Below are 26,359 nucleotides of genomic sequence, written 5' to 3' on the forward strand. Positions count from 1 at the left end.
TGAGACCCCTGCCCTGCACGGCGCCCCCAGCTAAGGGCTTCCTCAACATCTCCCCCGCTCCTCCGGGGCGGACGCGGGGTCTGCGGGATCAGGGGTGGACACGGGCTCCTGGGAGACGCCTGGTGGCCTCGTGGGCTCCCCACCTGGAGCGGGCGGGAGCGGGGCGTGTTCCGTGCGGCCAAGCCCAGGTGCCGAGCAGGTGCAGGCGCAGGCGCAGGGCGGGAACAGGTAGGTGGGGCCCCCAGCCCCTCCAATCAGCCAGGCCTAGGGGAGGGGCACCTCCTTTCTCGCACTTTAATCTCTCCCTCTGCTCTTGACACAGTTCCAGCAGCTCGGCTCCTGGCGCCAGCTCTGGAGCCGGGGACGCGACCGGGCGAGGTGGGAGGACCTTCCCGGGGTGGGGGTGGGGGTCCCAGCCCTGCGGCGCGGCGGGGGCGCCTCCTTCCGGCCCGCGGTTCCGGGCGGCCCCCGCGGCTGCTGCCCTGGGCTCCGGCAGGGCAGGCCCGGGCGGGCGTGGTGTCCGAACGAATAAATAGGGGTGGGCGGGCGGCGCGCGCGGGTCAGGTGGGCCTGTGGTCCGGGTGGCTTTTGAGCGTGTGGAACTTGACGCTGTCCAGCTTCTCGAAGCGCTTGCCGCAGCGCTCGCACGTGAAGTTGTACTGCACCTCGCCCGTGTGCTTCTTCATGTGCCAGTTGAGCGACGCGCGCTGCCGGCACTGGTAGCCGCAGATCTCGCACCTGCGGGGGCGGCGGCAGAGCGGTGGGGGCTGGGCGCGGGCGCAGGCGGGGGTGGGGGCGCGGACGGGCGCGCGCGGAGCTCGGGGCGGCCGGGCACTCACTGTAGGGGCGTCTCGCCGGTGTGCGTGCGCCGGTGCACCTCCAGGTGGTTCTTCCTCTTGAAGGACTTGCCACAGGTCTCGCAGGTGAACTCCCGGACACCTGGGGGGGGGGGGGGCGGCGACGCGGGGCTGAGGGCGCTGCGGCCCCGCCCAGCCCCGGCCAGGCCAGGCTCTTGTGGGCTTTCGGGAAGGGAACCTCCGCCTTCCAAACAGATAAAATAAATCCGCTGGAAGCGCGCTCACCCGGAGGTGCCTCCCTGGCCCTGCTCTCCCTGGAACCAGCGTGGGACCTGCCCGTGGCCGGAGGGCGGAGATGCCAGCCCTGGCCGGCGCCTCGGGACTTTTAAGATTCATCTATTGGAAGGGCAGACACACACAGCCATCTCCCACCCGCGGGTTCACTTCCCGAGTGCCTGGGGTGCCCACAAGAGCCAGGGCTGGGCCAGGAGCGCCATGTGGGTCTCCCACGAGGGCGCAGGGGCCCCAGGACTCGAGCCGTCGATCACCGGCTGCCTCCAAGGTGCGCATGCGCAGGGAGCTGGCTAGGAAGTGGAGGTGGGACTTAATCCCAGACACTCCGATGTGGGGTGTGGCTGTCCCAAGCGGCGCCTTCCTCACTGTGCCTCAGCACCCACCCCTACACTTGACGTCTACGTCACTGAGGGGCCGGCGCTGTGATGTCATAGGCTGAGCCTCCCCGCCTGCGGCACATGGACCGGCTGCTCCACTTCCCATCCAGCTCTCTGCTGTGGCCTGGGAAGGCAGTGAAGGATGGTCCTAGTGCTTGGGCCCTACCCCCGCGTGGGAGACCCGGATGGAGCTCCTGGCTCCACCGAGGGCAGCGAGCACGGAGCCGAACCTGAGTGGATGATCATGTGTCGCCGCAGGTGGTTGGACAGGTAGAACTTCTTCCCGCAGCCAGGGTGAGGGCACACTTTGGTCTTCCCCTTCCGGTGCACGAGGTTCACGTGGTTCTGGGGGAGAGGGGCGGCAGTGGGCACTGTGGGTCCACCCCAGGGGCTCCCGAAGGCGGGGCCAGGTGAGCGTAGCTGGGAGACCGGGGATTGGCTGGGCTGGAGGTGCCCTCGCGCAGCTCAGCGACTCCCAGAGGCAGCGCTCGGGCCGAAGGGCTTTGCTGAACACCTACTATGAGCCAGACCCGTGCCGGGGCCTCCACCCTCCCAGAGCCCACTATGCGCCATGTCTGTGGATAGGGAAGCAGGCCCAGTGACCGGCCAGAGTCTCACAGACGGGCAGTGGCAGGGCTGGGCCCAGTGGCCGGCCAGGGTCTCACAGATGCCACTGGCCTGGAATTCCTGACTTGTCCATTGCTTTCCTTTCCATTCCTCCACTCAGTGGAGCAGCTGGACACACAGCAGGGGCTCAGACGCAAAGCCCTGCTGGTGCCGCCTGCGGTGGCAGGTGCGCAGCTGTGACAAGACCCTGTGTCCGTCCTGGGCCGTGAGCTCTGCACGGGCTGGAGCGGCCCTGGGAGGCTGGGATGGGCCTCCTGGTGCAGCTGCGCCCGAAGCGCCCAGGGAGAGGGAGCCTGTGGGAGCCACCGGGAGGGGCGGGGCAGCTCCACCTAGGCTGTGTGGGAAGCGCCCCTGGCTGGTTGTGGCGGCAGGACAGGGGCCCCGAGGGCAGTATGGGAAGGGGGGAAGGGGCCCCGGGGGCAGCAGGGAAGGCGGCAGGTGACATCTGGCCCCGGGTGGGCACGGCCGGGGCGCCTCTCCGCGAGCCTCGGGCTGCAGCGGGTGGCCTCACCTGGAAGCTGCTGAGGGCCACGTACACCTGGCTGCAGCCCTCGTAGGGACAGTGGAACATCTCCAGCAGGCCGTCGGCGTCCGTCACCCGCGCCCGCTTGCTGCGCCGCCTCCTGGGGGCGGGGGTGGGGGTGGGGGAGACGCGACCCCGGCGTCAGGGCTCCCACGTACCAGGCGGCTGTGGGCCCCCCTCCACCCGGGCCCACCCCGCACCCGCACAGCACCCACTTCTCGGGCTCCTTGGGGATCTCGTAGATGATGGCTGACATGGCTCCGCCCTCCAGCTCCTCGCCGTCCGCCTCAGCCTCGGGCTGCGCGCTCTCGGGCACGGTGGCCGCCAGCTCGGCCAGCGCCAGGGCCGGCTGCTCCTCCTTCTTGAGCACGTACAGGTCCTCCTTCTCTATGGGGCGCACACAGACCGGGCGTCCACCCAGGGCCACTACTCGCCCCGCCCCCCCTCCCCCCGCCAGAGGCCGCCGCGGCGCCCCGCCCCCCCAGACCTTTCTTGGTCTCGATGTCGGCTACGGCCGCAGCGTCCATGGCGCCCGGCTGGCTGCCCTCGGGCTCCGTCTGCGTGTAGGCCGCCACGCCCTCCATGATGGCGCAGGGCACCTCCTCGCCCAGGCCGCCGCCGGGGGCACCGCTGCCGGCCGCCATGTTCAGGTGGATGCCCTCGGCCGTGAGGGTATCGTAGCCGGGGCCCGCGATGATGATCACCTGTGACCCAGGCACCATGCCGGGCACGGGACAGCTGGCCACCACCTCACCCAGCGCCTCCTGGGAAACGTTCTCGAACAGGGCGCCCGGGCCCGCGCCCACCTGCACGGGCACCGGCACGCACACCACTGTCTCCAGGGCTTCGGGCCCGCTGCCTGCCGGGTTGGGGCACAGCGGGGCGCCCTGCTCGGCCAGGCTCTCCACGTGGTGGACGTCGAAGGGGATGTGCACGCCCTCCTGAGTGATGAGCCCGCTGCTGCCCACCGGACTGGTGGGGGTGACCGCCGCCGCCGCCGCCACCGAGGCCTTGGCCGGCTGGCCCTCCAGGGGCTCCTCCGAGTCGGAGCCGGAGCCGGAGCCAGAGGAGTCGGAGCTGCCGGCCGCAAGGCCATTGCCCACTGTGGAGAGAGCCGAGAAAGGGCGGTGAGGACGGTGGCCTGGGCCGCCGCCGCTACTGGCTGAGGGCTGGCCGGGGGGCTGGGCACTGCGACCCCTTCACCGCCCAAAGCCGCAGTCACTTCTCAGTCCCACGCTGGGCCCTCCCTGCGGCTCCTGGGCGCCCCCTGGAGCTCCTGCCAGGACTCCATGGCTCTCGCAGGCCTGCGAGGCTCCTCTGAGTCTCCGCCCCACAAGATCCAGTCCCTGTCGATCCACCAGCTCCCCCTGGACGCCGTCTCGACGGAGCTAGCATCAGAGCCCACTCATGGAGGGCTTGGGTGCGCAGGACGCCCCCCTCCCCAGGCAGCAGCTGCAAGTCCTGGACGGGACAGAAGGTGGGGGCTCCCGGACCCCTTCCTCAGAGAACTCGCAGGTGCGCCCTGTCCGGTCACAGCGCCGCTGTAACGAGTTCCGCCCAGCGGCAGCCACGGAGCTTCCGAGCCCACGCGGGGGCGCCCCTCCCCGCACCACCAGGGGCTTCCACCAGCCCGGAACCCTCTGAACCCCACGGCTCAAAAGTTCCTGTGCCCTGGTCTCGGGCCACTGTCCAGGCCCTGGAGCGGGGGCGGGGCCGGGCACTCCCAGCCTGGCGCTCATTGGCACAGAGTCAGGGGTGTCCCAAGGGGCCTCCCTGGGAAAGGGGCTCCTCACGAACAGCAAAGACCCCTCCTGGCACTCGGGACGTTCCAAGGGTTTGGGGCTCCATGCCAGGAACCAGGGACAAACGTACAGTCCTCTTACCCTGGGGAGGTTGGGTCCTGAGTAGCCCGTGGACACTGACGTCCACGCAGGTGCAGGCCCCGCCTCTGAACCCTGGGTGTCTGCGCGTTCCCTGCCTCGGGCCTCCCGGGCGCCCCCAGTCACCTCTGGGCCCAAGGCAACATAAAGGCTGGGGAGACAGTGCGCCGCCGCGCCGGTTAGGTAACAACCACGAAGCACATCCCGGCTCAGCGCCGGTTAGGTAACAACCACGAAGCACATCCCGGCTCAGCGCGAACGCACGCGTCTTCTCCGATCCTTCCTAGCCGCGGCCGGCTGCCTCTGAGGACCTGGAACCGCAGACAAGGGGCCGCCTGGCGGGTTTTTATTGCGCCCCTGCCGGGAGACTGCCTGTGCGCAGCTCCTGCCCGCACCTGCCACGAGGCCCTGGGCCTCCTCCACTGCTCCCGGTGGGCTCTGGGTCTTCCTTTCGGCGCCCCTCATGGGCGGCCCCGTCTGGGCAGACGGCAGCTCTGACCTTCCGGTGGCTTGGGTCAAAGCCCGGGGCTGTCCTGGACTCTGTCTGTCAAACACCCACTCCCAATCTGTCAGCAAAACCTGCTGGCGCTGCAGCCGAAATACATGCAGCCGCGGAGCAACCGCTCCCCCGGCTCCCCTGCAGACGCGGGTCACGGCCCGAGGGCCCCTGCGAGACCTGGGCCGTCCCTTCCCCTGGGTCTCATCACTTCCTGCCAAAGAGGCCAGCTGCTCCCCAAACCTATTGCTTCCTGCCGGCACCCAGACGGACTACACTCCCCAGCAGTCCCTGCGGGGAGGTGTGGCCTTGGGGCTGGGACCCAGCCAATGAGCCGTGAGTGGGCGTGTCCCTGCCGCCAGCCAGGGAGGACCCAGGAGCAGCCGGAGCCACAGGAAGGAAGGAACCTGGGTCTCCGGATGCAAGGCGGCTTGCGGGTCGGGCACGCGGGATTTTGTGTCTGCAGGAACCAGACCACCGTCAGGTCTTGAGAGCCGGGCTGAGCGAGCTCAGCAGCCGCCACGCCCTCGGCCACTGTCCCTCCCACCATGGCCACGCCCCATCTCACCTGCCCCGGCCGGCTGTCCCTACCTGCCTCACCTCCTTCCTGCTCAGAGACACCGGCAGGCTCCTGCCTCTGGACCTCTGCACCTGCGATGCGCTGTCTGAACCTTCTTCCCTCGATCGCGCCCCCGCCCCCAGCCCGGCTTGCTCCCTCTGGGCCCCTCCCCGCAGTGTGCTCGCGCTGCACCTCTCACCCTGTTAACTGCTCCACAAATGGGGGCCTCGGTGAGCGCCTGTGGGAGTCAGCGAGCAGCTGGCGGCCCAGTGCCCTGCAGGTGCGGGGCGTCGGGATGCAGCACGCGCGGCCTACGGCTGGGGCACCTGTGGCCCCCGGCAGAGCGCCACTGGCGTCCTGGCGCCTCCGCTTCTGATCCAGCTTCCTGCTAATGCGCCCGGAGAGGCGGCAGGGGAAGGCCCAAGTACTCAGGCCCCTGCCACCCGTGTGCGAGACCTGGACGGAGCTCCTGGCTCGAGGCTTCAGCCTGGCCAGCCCTGCTTGCTGGGGCCACGTGGGGAGTCAATCAGTGCATGGAAGATTCTCTCCCTCCCTCCCCTGTCCCTGCCACCGCTGCCTCGGGGGTGCTGTGGGCATTTAACGGGTAAATACACGGGCAGCGTTCACACAGTAGGGGGTGCAGGGGGGCACTACTATGGTGATGCCCCTCAGGCCAGAGATGCCCCAGCCCTAAACCAGGCCCACTCCTGAGGGCCTGGAGGGCGGGGGGGGGGGGGGCAGAGGGATGAGGATAACAAGAGTCCTGCAATCTGCAGAGGTGGCGGAGCCCCCAGAGCCCCCAGGGAGGTGGCTGAACCCCCAGAGCCCCCAGGAAGGTGGCGGAACCCCCTGGGGCCCCCGGGAGGGGGGAGGGCACCGAGTGAGTTGGGGCTGGGCGGGGGGCCGCCCCTGCAGCTGACACTGGACTGCTCCCCTGGCACCAACAAGAGGGACAGAAACAGCCATGCACCCCCGGCTCGCACGGCCTGGCAGAGGTCCCCTGGCTGGCAAGGGGTGTGGCTGGGGGGCAGGGCTGGCAGGCCCGGCTAGCGGATCACGGTGCTCACTCCTGAGGGCCCGGATCTGGCAGCCAAAGCTGGGCCGCGGGGGCTCCTCAGGGTGCCGCCACCAGCCGGCCAGCCGGCCTCGTCACCAGCCGGGCTGCACGGTCCTCGTGGGGCCCCGGGTTCCTCAGCAACCAACTGGGCTATGACAAGGCTGTGGGGGCGGGCGGGGGGTCAGCGTGACCGCGGGCAGGGTCTGCAGCGGGGCACACGGAGCGGGCAGCGGCGAGCAGGAGAGACGAGCCGAGGCGCCGCGGGGTGGCCGTGGGCGAGGGCCCCACCTGGACCGCCTCTCAGCCCTGCCGGCCCCACCAGCCGGGACGCCACCTGCTCTGCGCGGCCTGCCAGCACGGGCTCAGCCCTGGCCGCCCGCCCGCCCACCTTCGGCCCCCGCAGGGCCCCTGGCCGCCGCCTCCCCCGCCCCTCACGTGGACGCCCACCTTTGTCGCTGTCGGGCTCCGAGTCGCTGAGCGGCTTCAGGGGCGAGTGCAAGTCCTGGAAGTAGCGGTGGCCGGCCTCGCACTGCCACACGGCCGTGGTGTACAGGCCGAAGGTGGGGTCCAGCTCGGCCAGGTGCGGCTCGTAGGGGCAGCGGTGCTTGTGGTCCTCGTACCAGATCACCACGTTCTTCAGGCAGTTCACGTTGCGGCGCCGCCCTGTGGACACGGGGCGGGGTGAGGTGGGGCAGCCGCTGAGCCGGGCCTGCGCCCACTTTACAGGGGGGGAAACTGAGGCTGGGGGGGGGCTCGGAGCCGGTGCCTCGCAGGGGAGCAGGCTTGCTACTGTCATTCTCACCCCTGGCCCCGACCAGCCACCTGGCTGCAGCCCTCAGCCCCTAGCCCTGTCTGTCCCCTGCAGCTGCCCGTGTGACCCAGAGGCAGGTCCTCTTCCTCCCGGGCTCGGGACCCACCCGGCTCGCGGCCCACAAGGCTCTCGCACCGCCTCCTCCCACTCTCCGTCTCTTGCCTCCGGCCACGTGGCCTCATGGCTCACCTTCCTCAAGCAAGGGGGGGGGGCTTGCCGCAGGGCCTTTGCACAGGCTCTGCCCCCGCTCCCTCCCCTTCACCCAGGCCTCCCCGCCCAGGAGCCCTCCCCCAGGGGCCACCTGTCCCCCGGGCACTGCTGCTGTCCTCATTCCCCAGCAGCGCCTGGACACCACCTGTGGTTATTTGGTCCCGGCGGCTCCCCAGGAGCAGGGATGTCCTGCCCACTGTGCCCCTGTGTCCCTCGTGCTGCCAGGGGGCCTGGCAGAGCAGGGGCTGCAGAGGGGTGGGCGTGGTGAGGCCGGCCTGCTTCCAGCTGGTAGCTTCCTCCCTCGCCCCCCCCACCTCCCCCGGGGCTGCAGCTCCACTCACTTTTCTTCCGCTTTGGCTTTTTGGGGACTTGCTCCCAAGGCTTCCTGCAACAGAGAGAGGCGGTGAGGGCGGAGGGAGGGCTTGCTCTGCTCTGGGAGGGGTCTGAGCGCCCGCTTGCCTGTCCCCCCCCCCAGCAGCAGTAGCAGCAGCACTGACACCAGGGCGTCACCCATCTGTCTCGCAGAGCAGGTGACACCGCATGCCCTGGGTCCCCGCGGTCGGCGACTGGAGACGGCAGGAAAGGGGGGCTGGGGTGGGCATGGGGCTGCTCGGGCGCCCACATCCCACCTCGGGGGGCCCGGGTTCCAGCTCCCCGCTCACCCTGGGCGGCAGCAGTGAGGGTCCCTGCTTCCCACCTGGGAGGCCCAGGTGCAGCTCCTGGCTTAGCCCTGGCACGTGTGGAGAATGGACCAAATTCTTAACTTACAAATTTAAAAGAGAGGGTATGGAAAGCCAGGGTGGCAGGTGGAATTCCAAGACGGCCCCTACACCTACTATGCCCCGGCGATGCTCCTATCTGCACCTGTGGGTCCAACCAATCACAGGCCACGGATGTTAAAAAAAAAAAAAAACAAACCAAAACCCTGCATCTGTTAGTGACCATGCACAAACCTCGTGTTCTTGAGATGACTCCCCAGGCGGCAGAGCGCGGCAGCCACGCACACTGCCCTGACCCTGACGGGGCAGAGGTGGGCTCCATGCAAACGCTACTGTTCCATACAAGGACCCGGGGAGCCGCAGACCCCCGAGGACACAGAGGGATGACCAGGAATCGTTTGGCTCCCACTGCATCAAGCACAGCCTGGTCCCAGCAGGGGCTCTTTAGAACAGCTGTGGGGAGCCAGCGCGTGGCCGTGGCCGTGGCCGCGGCCGTGCCGCAGTGGGTCAAGCCGCCGCCTGTGACGTGGCCATCTGAATCCCGGCTGCTCCACTTCCTATCCGGCTCCCTGCTGATGCGCCTGGGAAGGCAGTGACAGATGGTCCAAGGGTTCGGGCCCCTGCCACGCCCATGGAGGCCGGGATGGAGCTCCGGGCTCCGGGCTCCAACCTGGCAAATTACAGCCATCTGAGGAGTAAGTCAGCCGAAGGCAGACCTCCACCTCCCTCTCTGCCTTTCAAACAGGCAGTGGGGAGCTGAAGGGCGGGGGCCTGGCCCACGAGGCAGGGACACAGAGCAGCCTCTAGGGTTGGGCAGTCCTGGCCCTGGGCTCTACCGTTGGCCAGTGCTGTGGTCTCAGCCCCACGGGGCCCTGAGGGAGGACCCGGCGGGAGAACGTGCTGGGCTCCTGACCAGACTCGCGAGACGAGAGCCGCGTGTGGGTTTCGGGTCCTGTGCTCCCCAGGAAGAGGAAGCCCACAGAGCCGCCTCAGCTCCTGCGCGGCCCCCACCCCAGCAAGCCCCGCCCCAGGTCCTGCCCGTCAGACCCTAAGCGCCTGCAGGCCAGCCGGGCCCAGCCAAACACCTGCGCTCTGGGGCCGCCCTGCCCCACGCCCAGCGCCCCGACCTCGTGTCTGAGGCAGGCAAGGCCCAGGCGAGCCTAGGACCAGGCTGGGGGCACTGCCTGACCTCCTGCCTCAACACAGCTGCAGGATCTGCTGGGCGGGGGGGAGGGGCGCCTGACCCTTCGTTGGCCACCCAGCGCCACCTGCACCTACCCTGCTCTGCCTCCCTGTCCCTCCTGTCACCCAGCCTGGCTCTTCCTCTCCGGTGCCACGGCAGCAGGCTCCGTGACCGCGGACACATGACCACACCGCCCCGTGCCTCAGTGTCCCCATCTGCAGTGTGGGACCATGACAGCCTTCCTGGTCTGCCAGCCCCACCCTCGTCTCAGTGCACAGGTGAGTATGACCCTCAATGTTCCTCTTTGTTGTTCGCGGTTTTAACTGTGGCCAAATATTCAGACACACACAGAGAACCAGAGAGCAGGGCGAGCGAGTCCCCGCGGCCGTCACCAGCCCTGATGGGTAGCGAGCCCTGGGCAGCCGTGTTTGAATCACACCCCGCCCACACCTCCTGCTGCCGTGGACATATGAGCCCGCCCGCGAGTGGGCGTCTGCAGGGCAATGGCAATGCGTCCCACACTGGAGTGCTTGGGTTCAAGTCCCGGCTCCACTCCTGACTCCAGCCTTGTGCCCGCGTGCACGCTGGGAGGCAGCAGGTGACGGCTCCTACAGTGGGGTCCCTGCCGACCACGTGAGAGCCCCGAATTTGCCTCAGCCTAGCCTAGCCCTGGCGCGCAAGGCATCTGGGGGAGTAAACCAGTGTATGGAAGACCTCTCTCTTTCTTCAAACAAATAAATAAAAGCGCAAACCACTCCTATGTTCAAAATCCTGCACTGAAGAAAAACGAGCATTCCTGCCGGGGCCCCCACCTCGCCAGGCGGCAGTGCCCGAGTCTCCCACCCTCCGCCCTCACTCATTGCACCCAGGCACGCAGGCCGCCCCTGGTGCCCACCAGGGTGCTGCCTCAGGGCCTTTGCACGGGCTGTCCTCCCCTACCCCGTAGATGTGCGCAGCTTCCTTGGCCTCCTGGGGGTCTCGGCGCCGTGGCCCACGCTGCAGCCCTGTCTAAACTCACTGCTGACCCCGCTCTCCCTAAACAGTGAGCTTCTCCTTTGCTCCCCGCCGTGCTGGCTCAGTTACTCCTGTTTCTTGTCTGCCATAGACACGGCTCTGCCCAAGCCATCCCCGCTGCCCACGAGAGCGCCAGGCTGGCCCTCCCAGCGAGGGGGCGGCTGTAACCCAGGGAGATCTGGCTGTGGCTGGACCCTCAGGCCAGACCAAGGACTTCCAAGCAGCACCTGCCTGCAAGAGGGGAAGACCTGTCCATCAGCGACCGCTAAGTGGGGGCTCCCCAGGCACCGTCCTTAACTCCCCTCATCGCCACAGCTACGGCGGGGAAGGGAAACTCCACCAACGCTACCCCACCCTTTGCGAAGGCCTCCGGCCGCTCCGTGACCTGCTGTTCCCAGGACAGCCTCCCCAGGGGCCAGGAGGCCAGGGGACTGCGGCCCAAGCCGCGAGCGGTGCGTGCCGCCGGGATGGCGGGGTACAGCCACACGCAGCAGCCCCTGCCGGGGCGCGGCTCGGTGGCCCCCCCAGTGTCCAAAGTCCCAGGCCAGACGTGGGGGCTTCGACGGACACACCGGTGAGACGCTAGGGTCCGGCAGGTACGCAGGCGACTGAGGCCAGGGGGCGGGGCCGCCCCTCCGGGGATTGGGTAACTAGAACGCCTGGAGGCCGGGCCAGCCCCAGGATTGGGCAGCCAGAGCCCACGGGGGCGGGGCCGAGAGCCCGGGCGCACGCTGGGATTGGGCGGTCGGAGCGGCAGGAGGCGTGGCCTCGGGCCAGGCGCGTCCCCGGCCCCGCAGCCCCAGACCCGGGCCGGCAGCGGGGCCCCTGGGCGGGGCTCACAGGTGCGGGGGCGGGGCCTCGGGCCGGAGGGGGCGGGGCCGGGCGGCGGGGCTGGGGGCGTCTCCTCCCTCGCTCCCTCCCTCCCTCCCTCGGGCCGGGCCCCCTCACCCGTGGCGGCCGCTACGCTGGCCGCGCTCCAGCGAGATGAGGTAGGCGGCGAGCTTGGCGTCGCTCCAGCCGCTGCGGCGCCGCAGGTCCACCCAGGGCCCGTGCGCCTCGCCCAGGTACACGCGCCGCACGTCGTACTTCTTCCGGGACTCGAGCCGCCGCCGGGCCCGGTCCGACTCCGTGAGCCGCGGCCGGCCCCGCGCCTTGCGGCCCGCCGCGCCCTCCTCGGCCGCCGCCTCCCCGCCTGCGCCCGCCTCAGCCTCCGCCTCCGCCTCGGGCTCCGGCGCCCGCTCCGCCATCCCCCCCACCCTGGTTACCAGCCTCCCCCGTTGTTAGGAGCCCGGCCGGAAGTGGCGCGCATGTTCCGCGCCGCCGGGATATTTCTCACGGACTCACTGCCCCGCGGCGCCAAAAGGAGACCGAGAGCGGAACCTGCGCATGCGCCCAACCCACTCTCCCCTTTCTACCGGCTTCTTCTGTTAAGCTTCTTAACCTCGCTTAGCGAAGCTGACTGAGGGTCTTGGCCAGCCCCGAGAAGGGCCAGCCCGAGGTCCCTGGGCCCACAGACCCTTGGGGCTCGCCGCCCCATCAGTGGCTACCCGGGGAGGGGAAGCCGCGGGAGAGAGGAGGGAGGGTGGCCCGGACCGGAGAGGTTTATTCGCTGTGCACGCCGAGCTCATCACACCAGTCCACAGCCAGCTCAGCCCTGGCCCTGCTGCTGTCGCTGCGGGACCTCCTCTTCCTCCTGGGACTCGGGGCGCGGCGGGGGCGGCTCCTCCATTCCCGAGGACGTCAGGAGCTCCCCGGCGGACCCTGCCAGGCGGAACACCACGGGGATCCGGGCCAGCGCTGGGTTGGTCTCCTGCAGACCCTGGATCCACTTGGCCAGTGTCGCCTGGTCGTGCGCGCCCGCTATGCACATGGCGAAGATGGGGCCTTCCTCCACTGTTGGGAGAGAGGCGCGCTCAGAGCTAGGGCGGCGGCGGCGGCGGCGGCGGCGGCGGCTGCCCTGCGCCCATGACCCTTTAAGGTCCTCTGCCCCCCGACCTTTGCAAAGCACCCCCGGGCATCACCTCCTGGGCCTCCCAGCCCTGGCCGGGGAGTCCCCCTGAGCCCCACTGGAGGCCGGCTGCCTGCTCTCCCGGGCCCCCGGAGTGCAGCCTGCCTGTTTTCCGGGGTTACCAGGCCCGCACAGAGGGGCTCCACGGATGTGGGAAGGAAGGGGAGAGGGCTCCTGGGCTCAGGAAGCTGCCCGAGGGGCGGCTGGAGTCCCGGTGTTACCTTCGTTGATGTCAAACTCAGAGTCGTCCCAGGCACTCCTGGCGTACTCCAGGTCCAGCTGCATTGGGTAGAAGAGACTCCACTCCTCCGGCACCTCCTCCACGTCCTACCCCAGGGAGTAAGGTGCGGGCAGCCTCAGAGGCCGCGCCCTGCAGCCCCCGCCTCCCAGTGCCTCCCACGAGCCCCAGGGAGCCCAGGCTGGCAGGCTCGGGACCTCACCCTCTCCTCGGGGGGCAGCAAGTCAGCCCTGAGGATGTGGTAGTAGACACACTTGTCCCGCAGCCACAGGGAGAAGGGGCCCTCCACGAAGATGGGCCGGGCTGGGTTGTGGCGGGCCAGGGCGGCCTGCTGATCGGGGCTCTGGATTCCTGCGGAGGAGACAGGAGTGCCTGGTGTTGGCTCAGGGGCTCTGCCCAAGGGCCCGCGGAGCCCACCGCCCAGCAGGCCCAGGGGGAACCAGGTCAGAGCCTTACCCACAATGTGGGGCTGGGCGGGCTCCTCGGGGCTTGCTGGGTCGCTGGGCAAAGACATCTGCAAGGAAGGGTTGGGGAGGAAGCTCCTGAGCCCACAACCCCTGCAGAGAAGCTGGAGACGGGGGCGGGGGTGGGGGTGTCCCAGCAAGTGCAGAACCCGCGCCCTGGGCCTGCCTCCTCCACGTCTCTCAAACCCGCCCCCCTTCTATCCAGTGGCAATACCAGCAGCCCACAGCTAGACTGAAGGGTGGCTGGCTGGTGCCGGGGCTGGGAGACCTGCACCCCTAATCGGAGTGCCGGGGTTCCAGCCCCAGACCCTCGAAGGCGGCAGGGGACGGGGCAAGTGCTGGGGGCTTCGGCCTGGCCCAGCCCCAGCTGTGGTGGGCATCTGGGGGGCGAATCCACGGGTGCCTCTGGCTCTCGCCGACGAAAGCAAAGCAGCTGTGGCGGGAAGGCGGCAGAGGGCTCGCCGCGCCAGCACTCTCGGGAGGCACGCGGGGCGAATCCCAGCGCGGGGCAGAGCGCGTACCTGGTAGACGGTGACCCTGGCGCTGAGGTCGGGCTCCATGTGCCGCAAGCCCAGCTTGGCCAGGTCCACGGGGTCGGGGGGCAGGTGGAGGGGCACGGGGAAGGGGTTGACGTTCTTGAAGCGGGTGAGCCACAGCTTCATGCGCACCAGCTTCAGCATGGGGTAGCTCCTGCGCCCGAAAATCTGCGTGAGCAGGAACTCCGTCTGCGTGTCGGGCATCACCCCTGCGCCGGGGAAGGGAGGGAGCTGTGGGGTCCGCGCGCAGACCCCGGGCAGGGAGCGAGCTGTGGGGTCCGCGCGCAGACCCCGGGCAGGGAGCGAGCTGTGGGGTCCGCGCGCAGACCCCGGGCAGGGAGCGAGCTGTGGGGTCCGCGCGCAGACCCCGGGCAGGGAGCCTGGCCCCGGGAGGCAGGGGCGGCCGCCTCACCATGCTGCTCCATCTGCTCCAGCACGGCGACGCCGCACTCCTGCTGCCGCGGGTAGTGTACGAACATGCGCTGGAAGACGTTGCGCGGCCGGAAGACCTCCTTGGGGAAGACGTCCAGCAGCAGGTTGTAGACGGCCAGGTCCCGCTGCACGCCGAACTCCCGCATCTTGCGCAGCGCCAGGTAGATGAAGTCCACGTGGCCGCGCCTGCGCACATCCTGCTGCCCGAAGCACTGCACTGCCCGCACGAAGCTGGCCTTGTCGCGCTCCCCGCCCGGCGCCTGCTTGAACAGCTCCTCGTGGGGCTCCAGGACCTTGACGGGCCTGCGTTGGGACTCGGGTGGGCTGGGGACCAGCGACAGGTCGGAGCTGCAGGCCGCCGCGCTGCGGTGGAGGCCCCGCAGGGCCAGGGCCGCGACCTGGGGAAGGGACGCGGGTTGGAGCCTGGCAGGCCGGCTTCCGCTGGGGAGTTGGTGGCAGGTGTATCCCGCCCGGAAGGCCGGTGCTGTGGTTACCAACCCAAGGGGGCTGGCGTGGGGCTGGGGGAGGGCAATGCCGGGGCGGCCATCTGGGGATAAGCGCACACGCGTCCCTGACAGCTGTAAGCACATCTGGGCCACGCAGCTCTGCTACAAAGGGGTCCACTGCAGTGGGCTCCCACCAGGGACATCTTCCAAAGGCAAGGAAGGGGCGGGGGCAGCGCAAGGGCCGCGGACCTGGCCGGGGGCTGTGTGCACACCCAGGAGAGCTCGGGGCGCCTGTGTTTGCCTGTAAGCAGCCCGGGGCGGTCAGCCAGAGCGACGCCGGGATCCAAGAACTCCATCAGGTACCTCCCGGGCTGCCCCTTTGTAGGAAGCTGGACCCACACCGGGCCCTCAGTATGAGATACGCTGCCCGCTCCCCCGTTGGAGCCTGGGTTCCAGATGCAGCTCTGCGTGAGGCCAGTGCCATGTGCATGCGCACCCTGGGAGGCAGCAGGGAGGACGGCCCAAGCACCCGGGTGCCCGCCACCCCCGCGGGAGACGCAGACCAGCCGAGCCAGGCCTTGCTCCTTCCGCTCCCCAGACGCCCGGTTGGTGTTACCTGTGAGAAGGGGGCTCCCCTGAGGGCGGCCCCGCACAGGCCTCCCCAGCCCCTGGAGAGGCCTCGGGCCAGCAGGGCGGCTTGGGCCCAGCTCATGCCTCTGCTCCTAACAGGACCTGGTCGAGAAACGAGAGACAGCATCAGCCTGGTGGGCAGACGGGACCCTGCGTGCGAGGGCTCGTCCCAGGCCCTGTGGCCAAACCCGGGCCCCCTCACCACTTCCTCCAGCCCCAAGGATTGCTCACCCACGGCAGACGAAGGCGACCTTGCAATCCATGGCGGGGGGGGGGGGGGGGGGCTGCTGCTGGGCCAAACCCTTCAATAACTTCAGGAATTTGCTCCCTCTCCCTACATCATTCTTCTTTTTAAAGATTTATTTATTTACTTATTTGAAAGGCAGAGTTAGAGAGAGAGGTCTTCCATCAGCTGGTTCACTCCCCTAATAGAAGCAATGACCAGAGCTGGGCCGATCCGGAGCCAGCAGCCAGGAGCTCCATCCGGGTCTCCCACGCAGGTGCAGGGGCCCAAGCGCTTGCCCCATCCTCCACTGCTTTCCCAGGCCACAGCAGAGAGCTGGATCGGAAGTGGAGCAGCTGGGACCTGAACCAGCACCCAGATGGGAGGCTGGTGCTGCAGACCACGGCTTAGCCTGCTGTGCCACAGTGCCGGCCCCGTTTTAAAAGTTTTACTCATATACTATAAAGCTCACCCTTTAAAGAACAAATAAAATTGTGGGGCTTTTTTCTTTTTTAAGATTTTATTTATTCATTTGCGAGGTAGAGCTATAGACAGTGAGTGGAGAGGCAGAGAGAGAGAGAGGTCTTCTGTCCGTTGGTTCACTCCGAAATGGCTGCAATGACTGGAGCTGTGCTGATCCGAAGCCAGGAGCCAGGAGCTGCTTCTGGGTCTTCCACGCAGGAGCAGGGGCCCAAGCACTTGGGCCATCTTCCACTGCCTTCCTGGGCCACAGCAGAGAGCTGGACCAGAAGAGGAGCAGCTGGGACTCAAACTAGTGCCCACATAGGATGCCGGCGCCGCAGGCGGAGGATTCATCTACTGAGCCACGTGTGGTCGGCGTTATACAACCAACAAAGATCTTTGTGATTTTTTAAAAAGTGTTTATTTGAAAGGAAGATTTAAACAAATGATTATTTGACAGGAAGAGCAAGAGAGAGACAGCGGGAGCTATCTTCCATCCACAGGCTGACTTCAAATACCTGCAACGACCAGGGCCAGGCCAGGCTAAAACTGAAGCCAGGAAGCCATATCCCAGTCGGTGGCGGGGCCCCAGCTACGCAGGCCGCCTTCTGCTGTCTTCCCAGGCGCGTTCACAAGCCGGGTCGCGAGAGGAACAGGCAGGACTCGAACCGGCGCCCCTGGACGGGATGCTGGTGTCGCAGGGCCTCTGAACCACGGCCACGGTGCCCTCGTGCCTCTGAACTGCTCGAAGGATGCCATCGCTTGGTGACTGCGTTTCCCTTACCCCTCCTCACTTGGCAGGCAGTGGGGGTACCGCTGGCACGTCCGTGGACGTCCGTGTGTGAGCTTCGGTGCGAACACGAGACCCTGCTTTTCCCGAGACGGACGGGAGGACACAGGCTCCCTGAACCGCTACCGTCTGTGGAACGGCAAGACTCCGGCCTGGCTGTGACACGCGCCCAGAATCCTCCCAGGAGGCGCACGGGCTCCGTTTCCCCGCGTCCTCCTCACTGCTCGGCCGGACGCGGCTCCTCGTGTTCTGGATTTGTATTTTCCCAATGAATGGACTGGGCGTCCTTCCATGCACTCGCTGACCGGTGTGAAGGAGAAATGTCTACTTCAGTCCTTGTCCATTTAAAAAACTGGGATAGTTATCTTTTTTAAGAGTTCTTTTAGGTCTGGTGTTGTGGCATAGCGGGTTAAGCCGCCGCCTGCAATGCTGGCATCCCATATGGGCACTGGTTCGAATCCTGGCTGCTCCGCTTCCAATCCAGCTCCCTGCTAATGCGCCTGGGAAAGCAGCAGAAGATGGCCCGAGTCCTTGGGCCCCTGCACCCACGCGAGAGACCTGGAGGAAGCTCCTGGCTCCTGGTTTTGGCCTGGCCCAGCCTTGGCCTTTACAGCCATTTGGGGAGCGAACCAGCAGATGGAAGACCTCTTGGTAACTCTGCCTTTTGAATAAATAAATACATGTTTAAAAAAAACACACAAGAATTCTTTTATATTCTGGGTACCAAGCCCTGTGACTCACAACTAGTTTCTCCATTCTGTGGGTTGCCTTTTGTCCCCCTGATGTTATCATGCGCACTGTGTCCAGTTTGCCTTTACTCCCCTAGTGGTTGTGTTTTTGCCCAGCCCATGCTCACGAGGACTTGCGGCTGTTTTCTAAAGGACTTGTGGCACTTCCCCCCACCCCCCCAGCTTTTGTTGAGATCCTGGAGGCCTGACCAGACTTCTCCACTCCTCCCAATGCAAATGGAAAAACAGATAAGCTGCACAGGGCAGCTATGAAACTGATAAGGGCGAAATTCCCAGAGACTTCATTTTTTTTAAAAATATTTATTTATTTGAAAGGCAGAGATACAGAGAGGCAGAGAGAGAGAGAGAGAGAGAGAGAGAGAGAGAGAGAGAGAGAGAGGCCTTCCGTCCGCTGCTTCACTCCCCAATTGGCTGCAACTGCGCTGACCCAAAGCCAGGAGCCAGGAGCTTCTTCTGGGTCTCCCATGTGGGTGCAGAGGCCCAAGGACTTGGGCCATCCTCCACTGCTTTCCCAGGCCATAGCAGAGAGCTGGATGGGAAGTGGAGCCGCCAGGACTCAAACCAGCACCCATATGGGATGCTGGCTCTGCAGGAGGCGGCTTCACCGCTACACCACAGCGCCAGGACTTCAAAGAGCCCCCTACTCTTCTGCCAGCTGCCTTCTACACCCCCACCCCACCCCGTGGCAAATTCCCTCTTAACTGGGTAAAACTGGAGTCCCAAATGTGCCCAGTGTGTTGTCTCTTCACAAGAAGTCTGTTGCCAACCTCTTTGCTTCCAATAAAGCAACCTGTCTCTGTTGAGGTCGGTCTCCGTCTCCTTTTTCTGCCTCTCCTTTCTGGGGGTACCAAAGACCAGAACCCCGAGCTATCCCAGACCTAACATTTTCTCCTGAGACTCACAGCACCTGCGCCTGCGCCTACGTCTGTGATCTAGCTGGGATACCACGTACGGTGTGAGGGGAGGGTTCACGTCGCCTGGGTGTCTGCAGGGTGTAGCTGGACCTATGAGGCGAGCGGCCCTCACCCTTGGCGCCCTCCCTGAGTATAAATCTAAGAGACGACCTCTGCGCCCCCAGCTCTCTCCTGCCGAGTCTTGGGCCAGGACTGCCCTGTTTTGATTACTGTAGCTCTGTGGTAGGCTTTGACATCAGACACTTTTGAGTCTTCAGACTCCATTCTACTTCATGGTTGCTTTGGCTATTCCCGGCCCCGCACAATTCAATATCAACCTGAGGGCTGGCGCTGTGGCGCTGGAGGAGTGTTAGGCAGGAAGTCAGAGATGTAGCCTGTGTGTGTGTGTGTGAGACAGGCCTGAAGCCCAGCATTTTGGACTTCGATGTCCGGCTCAGACCCTGATAACCTCCCAGGTGGTCCCAGCCCTTCCCCCCAGGAAAGCTCCCAGAATTCTCTCTCAGGACCTGATAACACGGGGCAATAAAACCTTCTTGGACGCCCTAGGGGAAGCCCCTCTACTCTACCCAGCACCAGCAAATCTGGGGAGGAATTTGCTCATTTTCACCCAACAAACCCTCCCCTAGGACTCGGGGGTAAACAGGCTCCCTTACACACCTGGGGAGTCCAAACAGGCGGCGGCTCAGAGGCACTGCGTCCTCTGCCTCTCCTCTCGGCTCAGCCGCCAGCCTTTTCTCCGGTGACGGCAGGCTAAGCCTCTGCCTGTGGCACCAGCAGGTATCCCATATGGGTGCCGGTTCAAGTCCCGGCTGCTCCTCTTCCAATCCAGCTCTCTGCTGTGGCCTGGGAAAGCAGTGGACGATGGCCCAAGTGCTTGGGCCCCTGCACCCATGTGGGAGACCAGGAAGAAGCTCCTGGCTCCTGGCTTTGGATCAGCCCAGTCCTGGCCATTGCAGCATTTGGGGAGTGAACCAGCAGATGGAAGATCTTTGTCTCCGTTTCTCCCTCTCTGTAACTCTACCTTTCAAATAAATAAATAAATAAGTCTTTTAAAAAAATCAACTTGATAATCAGCTGTCAATTTCTGCAAAAATGCCAGCTCTGGACACTTTAGCTCAATGTGGAGATTACGGGTATCTGGACAGTACTATCCTGTGACCCATGAACACAGTCTATTTAAGACTTCTGTATCTCAACAGTGGATTTTAATTTTCAATGTTTAAGTCCTTAAATAACTTTTAGTCTTTTTTTTTTTTTTTTTAAGATTTATTTATTTGAAAGGCAGAGTTACAGAGAGGCAGAGGTAGAGAGAGAAGTCTTCCATCCAATGGTTCACACTCCAGATGGCCACAACGGCCGGAGCTGCACCAATCCGAAGCCAGGAGGTAGGAGGTTTCTCCAAGTTTCCCACGTGGGTGCAGGGGCCCAAGGACTTGGGCCATCTTCCACTGCTTTCCTAGGGCGTTAGCAGGGAGCTGGATCAGAAGTGGAGCAGCCGGGACTTGAACCGACACCCATATGGGATGCCGGCACTGCAGGCGGCACCTTACCCGCTACGCCACAGCGCCGACCCCTAAATAATTTAGTCTTAATTATTTTATTCTTCAATAAGACATGGAACTGTCTTAATGTTATCTTTGCATTGGTCACTGCTAGTGGACAGAATTTGAGTCTACGCTGTGTCCTGGAAGCGGGCTGAGTGTGTTGGCTAGTGAACGTGTTTCCCGTGGACCTGCGGGGATTGTCCACACGGGACACAGCACTGCACAGAGGCTGCCCTCCTCCCCTCGTGGTCTGCCCGCCTTCCCTTTCTTCTTCCTCTCTGCAGCCTCCAGCACCACGAGGAGCAGAGGTGCTGAGCACAGCCTCCCCGGAGCACCGGGCCCTCAGGGGCGCGCCCGGCGTCAGCCGGGGGCTCCTGGGGCTGGGGAAGACCCCTCCCCTGCCGGTGAGTGCTTTCATCAGGAGGGCTACTGCATTTTGTCCCTCGCTCTGCTGGCACGCGGAGCCTGTGAGCTGGTTTTCAGGTGTCAACCTAACCTTACGTCCCTAACGTAAATGCCCTGTGGTCGTGCGACGCTGGCACCCGCGCCCCTCACAGGCTGGGCCTGCGTCTCCCCGCAGCGTCTGTGTGGCCGGGCCACCGGGCTAGCGAGCGCTGGCTTCCACAGAATGAACCGGGAAGTTTCCAGACCCTGTCTGTCACCATTTAAGCCCTCTCTGGTGGCTCCCACCTTGGCCCAGGCCCCCTCTAACTCCTGCTCCACCTCTCTGACGTCTACGTGGGGGCGGCACTGTGGCAGAGCGGGGGCGGCTGCAGCCTGTGTGGGCGCTGGGTCAGGCTCTGGCTGCTCCACTTGCGGTCCAGCTCCCTGCTGACTTGGAAAAGCAGCAGAAGGCAGCCTGGGTGCTTTGGCCTGGCCTGGCCCTTGGGTCTCGAGGACATTTGGAGAGTGATCTAACAGGGGAAATTCTCCCTCCCCCTCCCCTCCCCCTCTCAAGGTGGAAGTTCTCCCTCCCTCTCCCTCTCCCTCTCCCTCTCTCACGCACTCTGCATCTGCCTGCCTGCTACCCTGAGGTATCATTCAATGTGTTGCTCTCTCCATTCCTGGATACAGCTCTGGGTTTATGTTTCCGTTTCCCTGACCTGAACTGGCTTCACTTTTAATTCTGAACTGGACACCACTTCATGCCATAGAAGAGAAACAAGTCTTCCCTAGTGGTTCTTAAAGTCTGCTCCCTTTAGACTCATTTTGGGAGCCCTGAAAAATCCCCAAACCCGGGCCACATTCAGATATGCAGACTGTCTGGAGGGGGGCCCAGGCATCAGGATTTTATTTTTTTAATTATGTACTTGAAAGGCAGAATGGGAGAGAGAGAGAGAGAGAGAGAGAGAGATCAATTGATCGTTCTTGCATCCACTGGTTCTCACTGCCCCAAATGCCTACAAAAGCCAGGAGCTCAGAACTGTGTCGGGGCCTCCGGCGTGGATCGCAGGGACTCAAGTACTTCAGCCCTTCTCTGCCCCCTCCCAGGATGTGCACAACCAGCAGGAAGCGGGACCAGAAGCAGAGCAGCCCGGACTGGAGCCAGGCACCCCCGTGTGGGACGCTGGCGCCCCCAAGGCAGCAGCGACACCTGCAGCACCATAGCTGCCCAGGCAGCAGCATTTAAAGCACCCTAATGGCCCTAATATGCAGCTGGGGTTGAAGCCTGACTCCACAGCCTGGTAGGCAAGCCCTGGGTTGGGACACTGCCATCCCATAAGCCAGTGCGTGGGCTTGCGTCCCAGCTCTGCTCACGATCCCAGCTTCCTGTTAAAACCCTGGGAGGCAGGGTTACCAGAAACACAAAATCCTGGCCCTGACCCAGCCACGTGGCGACAGCTCCCACACTGACCCGCCCCTCTGGCACGCACCCGGCCGTCTCACCCTCGAACTAGCTCCAAACGGACACGCCAGCGCGAACGTGTTCCTCTGGCTCCAAGCCAAGGGCACCACCACTGCCAGTGGCTCAGGGCACACGCTGAGGAGTCAGTTCAGAGTGCCCTGCCCCTACCCACACAATCCATCAACCGACCCGGGTGACCAGCTGCAAAGGCACCCATTTTTCCCCCTCTACAATCTATGAGCTCCTGCCCTTATGAGCTTCTCGCCAGTTCTCCCCATGGAGGAGGCTTTTAAAAATATTCATTTTGGGGCCGGAACTGTGGCGTAGCAGCTCAAGCCGCTGCCTGCAGCACTGGCATCCCATGCGGTCACAGGTTCAAGTCCCAGCTGCTCCACTTCCCATCCAGTTCTCTGCTGTGGCCTGGGAAAGCAGTGGAAGATGGCCCAAGTCCTTGGGCCCCTGCACCTGCGTGGGAGACATGAAGAAGCTCCTGGCTTCAAACTGGCTCAGCTCCAGCTGCTGCGGACATGTGAGGAGTGAACCAGCGGATGGAAGACCTCTCTCTCTCTCTCTCTCTTTCTCTCTGTCTCTCTCTCGCTCTGCCTCTGCCTTTCAAATAAATCTTAAAACACACACACTCACACATTAGGGGCACTGTGGCACCGCAGGTTAAGCCAATGCTTGGGACAGCAGCATCTATCATCAAATTGCCAGCCTGAGTCCAGGCTAATCTGAACATCAGACCCAGCTCCCTGTTCATGCACCTGGGAGGCGCCAGCTGACAGCCCAAGTACTTGGCTCCTGCCACCCATGTGGGGAGTGACTGGTGGATGGAAGATTTTTCTCTCTCTGACACTCTGCCTTGCAAATTAAATCTTAAAAAAAAAAAAAAAAAAAAAAAAAAAAAAAAAAAAAAACCAACCACCACCACCACCAACAAAAACAAAAACACCATACATTAGTATAAATTAGGGCCCAGCACTGTGGTGCAGTGGGTTAAAGCCCTGGCCTGCAGCGCCAGCATCCCATATGGGCCCCAGTTCGAGTCCCGGCTGCTCCACTTGCGATCCAGCTCTCTGCAGCGGAGGATGGCCCAAGTGCTTGGGCCTCTGCACCGGCGTGGGAGACCCGGGTGGAGCTCCAGGCTCCTGGCTCCAGATCAGCCCAGCTCTGGCCAATGCAGCCAACTGGGGAGTGAACCAGCTGATGGAAGACCTCTCTCTGTTTCTCTGTAATTCTGCCTTTCAAATAAATAAATAAATAAATCTTAAAAAAAAAAAAAAAAAAAGTGGAGCAGCCAGGACACACACCCGTGGCCACCTGGGATGGGGGAGTCCCAGGCCAGCTTTTCCCGCATGCAGGCCCCCGGTACGTTGCTTCTGAACCAAGGCCAAGTGTCCTCCAGTCCCAGAGACTCCGCACTTGCTTCTCCCTCCTCCGGGGAGCCGCCTCTGGCCGTTCAGGTCTCTATGCAAACGAGAGGTCTACAAAACGGGAGACTCGGACCGTCAGGCCGCGGGGCACCTCGCAGACAACCTTTCCCGTCAGGTCCCCGCCCCCCCCACCCCAAAAGGTCATGGCGCCCTGGCTCTATAGCGCCGACTCCTTCTGAGCTCGCCATCCCGCCCTGCCGGGCCCGAAGTGGAACACCCTGGAACCCAGCAAATCCCACGCGCCACCTACCTACTCACGCTGCGGGCCGCGAACGCCGGCCCGGCTCCGTCTCGCCGCTGGGCGCCGCCATGTTGGCTAACAGAGCTTCCGGGTCACGGGGCCGCCTGCGAGACAGCAAATCACGAACGTGGGTTTCTGTAGGTCCCGCCCACATGTGGAGAAGCACCAATAGGAAGGAGAATCACCCGCTCCATGACGCGAGAGATCACGCCCCTAAGACGGCGAGAGGCTCCCGCGACCTGGGGACTCGGAAAGTCTGGGCGACCCGGGAAAGGGTGACGTGAACGGTCACCGTAGGGGCAGTGATGCTGGCTGTGTGCTCCTCAGGGTCCGCCAGAGCAGGCCGTGCCCGCGAGGGTGTGTCTGTGAGACACACAGCGAGTGGGTTCCTTGGGTGTGCAGCCCCCTATCCCCTACCCCCGTGTCTCAGGTCATGATGACACCGAGAGGGAGGAGCTGGACGCTCAGGTAGAGCAGGTGCCTCAGGCGTAATCGGGGGCCACGGCACGATGGCCACGGCTGTTCCTCCCTGTGGTTCTGAGTCCTGACTAATGGGCGGCTCAGCCTGCCTCTGTGTTCGGCAGCTTCGCCAGGTGCAGGGGGCGGGGCACTGGAAGGGGCGTGGCCTGACTTGTCCCGCCTCCTCTCTGCAATGCTCCACCCTGGGTCTGCGCTGCGCGGGGTGGGGGGGGGGGCAGGGGACCCCTTTGGGCAGCTTCTCTGCGTGAGATTGGCCCAGCTCAGGAGCCCCGAGGCAGCCTAGGCAGAGGTAGATTCGAGGCTCTGCCGCAGCACCCCCCTGGCTTGGTTAGAGCTACTCAGAGTGAGGACGGGCAGGCCCCCTGCCCCATTCAGCTCACAGACTTGGGCTCATGCCTCTGGCTATCTGCCCTGTGGTAAGTGGACTGCAGCTGGACGAGGCCGCAGTCACATTCACTCGGTCCTCTGCCCGCTTCTTATTTTTGTTTTGCACAAAAAGAAATTATATATTTGTTTGAGAGAGAGAAATCCCACCCGTTGTGGGAAGCTGTTCATTTGTCTTTTTTATTTTTTTTTCCTTGAAAGTCAGAGTTACAGAGAGAGAGAGAGAGAGAGAGAGGTCTTGCATCCACTGCTTCACTCCCCAAGTGGCCGTAATAGCTGGAGCTGAGCTGATCTGAAGCCAGGAGCCAGGAGCTTCTTCCAGGTCTCCCACGCGGGTGCGAGGGCCCAAGCACTGGGGCCATCCTCTACTGCTTTCCCAGGCCACAGCAGAGAGCTGGATCGGAAGAGGAGCAGCCGGGACTCGAACCAGAGCCTGCAAGGGATGCCAACACTGCAGGCGACAGCTTTACCCATTAAGCCACAGCGCCAGCCCCCTGATTTGTCTTCTATTCCTTATCCCAAGCATCAGAAACAGGGCCTGGAACCTTCTAGGCACCGAATAGTTGCTACTGCTACGACTACGACTAATAATAACAATAATAATAATAATAAAGGAATGGATGAGTTTCTGAGGCTTAGTCCATCTTTGAACACCTGTCCCTTCTTGCTTCTGCCTCTGTCTGTTCTTCTGGGATTATGAGCTAAGCCCATGGGCTGCCATCTGCGTAGCTGTGTATCCGCCCAGCCAGCGGCTTCCCCTTTCTCTCTGCAGACTCAGAATTGGCTGCTTTTCCTCACCAGTGGCTATGCCATCTTCCATCAGCCCCCAGCCCTTTGTCGATCCTGGGTACTGGGGTCTGAGTGCTTATGGAGGCCATCCTGCTCCTGTGACCTGGTCACGAGGGCAGTGTGTGGGGCTTGCATTGCTGGGACACCCTGTTGATTTCTGAAAGATTGATTTATTTATTTAAAGATGGAGTGACAGAGATCTTCTACCCATTGGTTCTCTCCCCAAATACTCATAACAGCTGGGCCCAGGCCAGGCTGAAGCCAGGAACTCCATCTGGGTTTCCCACGTGGTGTCAGGGACTCAAGTATTCGAGCCAGCATCTGCTGCCTCCCAGGCGCATAGCAGGAACCTGGACTGGAAGCAAGCACTCCCACGTGGATGCACGCATCTCACGTGCTGGCTTACCTCGCTGTTACAACAGCTGCCCTAAAAGTCTACTTTTAAAACCATGAGAGGGCCGGCGCCACGGCTCACTAGGCTAATCCTCCACCTTGCGGCGCTGGCACACCGGGTTCTAGTCCCAGTGGGGGCGCCAGATTCTGTCGGGGTTGCTCCTCTTCCAGGCCAGCTCTCTGCTGTGGCCAGGGAGTGCAGTGGAGGATGGCCCAAGTGCTTGGGCCCTGCACCCAACGGGAGACCAGGAGAAGCACCTGGCTCCTGCCATCGGATCAGCGCGGTGCGCCGGCCGCAGCGCACCTGCAGTGGTGGCCGTTGGAGGGTGAACCAACAGCAAAAGGAAGACCTTTCTCTCTCTCTCTCTCTCTCTCTCTCACTGTCCTCTCTGCCTGTCAGAAAGAAAGAAAGAGAAAGAAAGAAAGAAAGAAAGAAAGAAAGAAAGAAAGAAAGAAAGAAAGAAAGAAAGAAAGAGAGAAAGAGAAAGAAAGAAAGAAAAAGAGAGAAAGAGAAAGAAAGAGAGAAAGAGAGAGAGAAAGAAAGAGTTACAGGCGGGGAGGGGGGAGATCGTCCATCCTCTGTTTCACTCCCCTAATGGCTGCAACAGCCAGGGCTGGGCCAGACTGAAGCCAGGAGCTTAATCCAGGTCTCCCACGTGGGTGGTGGCAGGGGACGAAACACGTGGATCATCATCTTCCACTGATTTCCCAGCCGCGTTAGCACAGGAAATGGAGCAGCAGGGACTGGAACCTGTGCCCACATGGGTTGCCAGCGGCGGCTTTGGCCGCTAAGCCTCAAGCCGACCCCAT

General features: G+C 63.8%; 2 protein-coding genes across 5 annotated transcripts; both read right to left on the reverse strand.

The window, feature by feature from the left end:
- Positions 1–270: 270 nt before the first annotated feature.
- ZNF653 (zinc finger protein 653) lies at positions 271–11,890 on the reverse strand. The gene is made up of 9 exons (XM_051839998.3): positions 11,496–11,890; positions 7,973–8,016; positions 7,058–7,273; positions 3,106–3,720; positions 2,834–3,005; positions 2,607–2,718; positions 1,699–1,813; positions 840–939; positions 271–738 (listed from the first exon to the last, which is right to left on the reverse strand). Exons 1-9 carry the CDS (start codon positions 11,792–11,794, stop codon positions 561–563), a joined length of 1,851 nt encoding a protein of 616 aa, XP_051695958.3. The 5' UTR covers positions 11,795–11,890; the 3' UTR covers positions 271–560.
- Positions 11,891–12,130: 240 nt separating this feature from the next.
- Positions 12,131–23,597, reverse strand: ECSIT (ECSIT signaling integrator). 4 transcript variants are annotated; one of them, XM_070059090.2, is made up of 9 exons: positions 23,513–23,597; positions 23,140–23,313; positions 15,288–15,403; positions 14,206–14,623; positions 13,779–14,002; positions 13,250–13,307; positions 12,996–13,144; positions 12,777–12,882; positions 12,131–12,440 (listed from the first exon to the last, which is right to left on the reverse strand). In XM_070059090.2, the coding sequence occupies exons 3-9, from the start codon at positions 15,381–15,383 to the stop codon at positions 12,196–12,198; spliced, it is 1,296 nt and encodes a 431-aa protein (XP_069915191.2). In that variant the 5' UTR covers positions 15,384–15,403; positions 23,140–23,313; positions 23,513–23,597; the 3' UTR covers positions 12,131–12,195. The 4 variants fall into 4 exon arrangements, with proteins under 4 accessions (XP_069915191.2, XP_069915189.2, XP_002724302.3 ...); XM_070059088.2 differs by having other exon boundaries at positions 12,996–13,165; XM_002724256.6 differs by lacking the exon at positions 23,140–23,313.
- Positions 23,598–26,359: the final 2,762 nt, after the last annotated feature.

This window comes from Oryctolagus cuniculus, chromosome 16, assembly GCF_051225735.1.
Source record: "Oryctolagus cuniculus isolate XC-2025 breed Fujian yellow rabbit chromosome 16, ASM5122573v1, whole genome shotgun sequence".
NCBI lineage: Eukaryota > Metazoa > Chordata > Mammalia > Lagomorpha > Leporidae > Oryctolagus > Oryctolagus cuniculus.

What these genes read in the sequence shown, in the direction of transcription:
- ZNF653 (XM_051839998.3), bottom strand. Translation starts at nt 11,794, where the DNA reads ATGGCGGAGCGGGCGCCGGAGCCCGAGGCGGAGGCGGAGGCTGAGGCG. An exon ending in CGACATCGAGACCAAGAAAG is followed by an intron (nt 3,006 to 3,105) that starts GTCTGGGGGGGC and finishes TGCGCCCCATAG; the next exon opens with AGAAGGAGGACCTGTACGTG. An exon ending in TGGCCCTCAGCAGCTTCCAG is followed by an intron (nt 1,814 to 2,606) that starts GTGAGGCCACCC and finishes CCTCTCCCCCAG; the next exon opens with AACCACGTGAACCTCGTGCA.
- ECSIT (XM_008253592.5), bottom strand. Translation starts at nt 15,383, where the DNA reads ATGAGCTGGGCCCAAGCCGCCCTGCTGGCCCGAGGCCTCTCCAGGGGC. An exon ending in GGGGAGCCCCCTTCTCACAG is followed by an intron (nt 14,624 to 15,287) that starts GTAACACCAACC and finishes TCCCTTCCCCAG; the next exon opens with GTCGCGGCCCTGGCCCTGCG. An exon ending in TGAGTTTGACATCAACGAAG is followed by an intron (nt 12,441 to 12,776) that starts GTAACACCGGGA and finishes CTCTCCCAACAG; the next exon opens with TGGAGGAAGGCCCCATCTTC.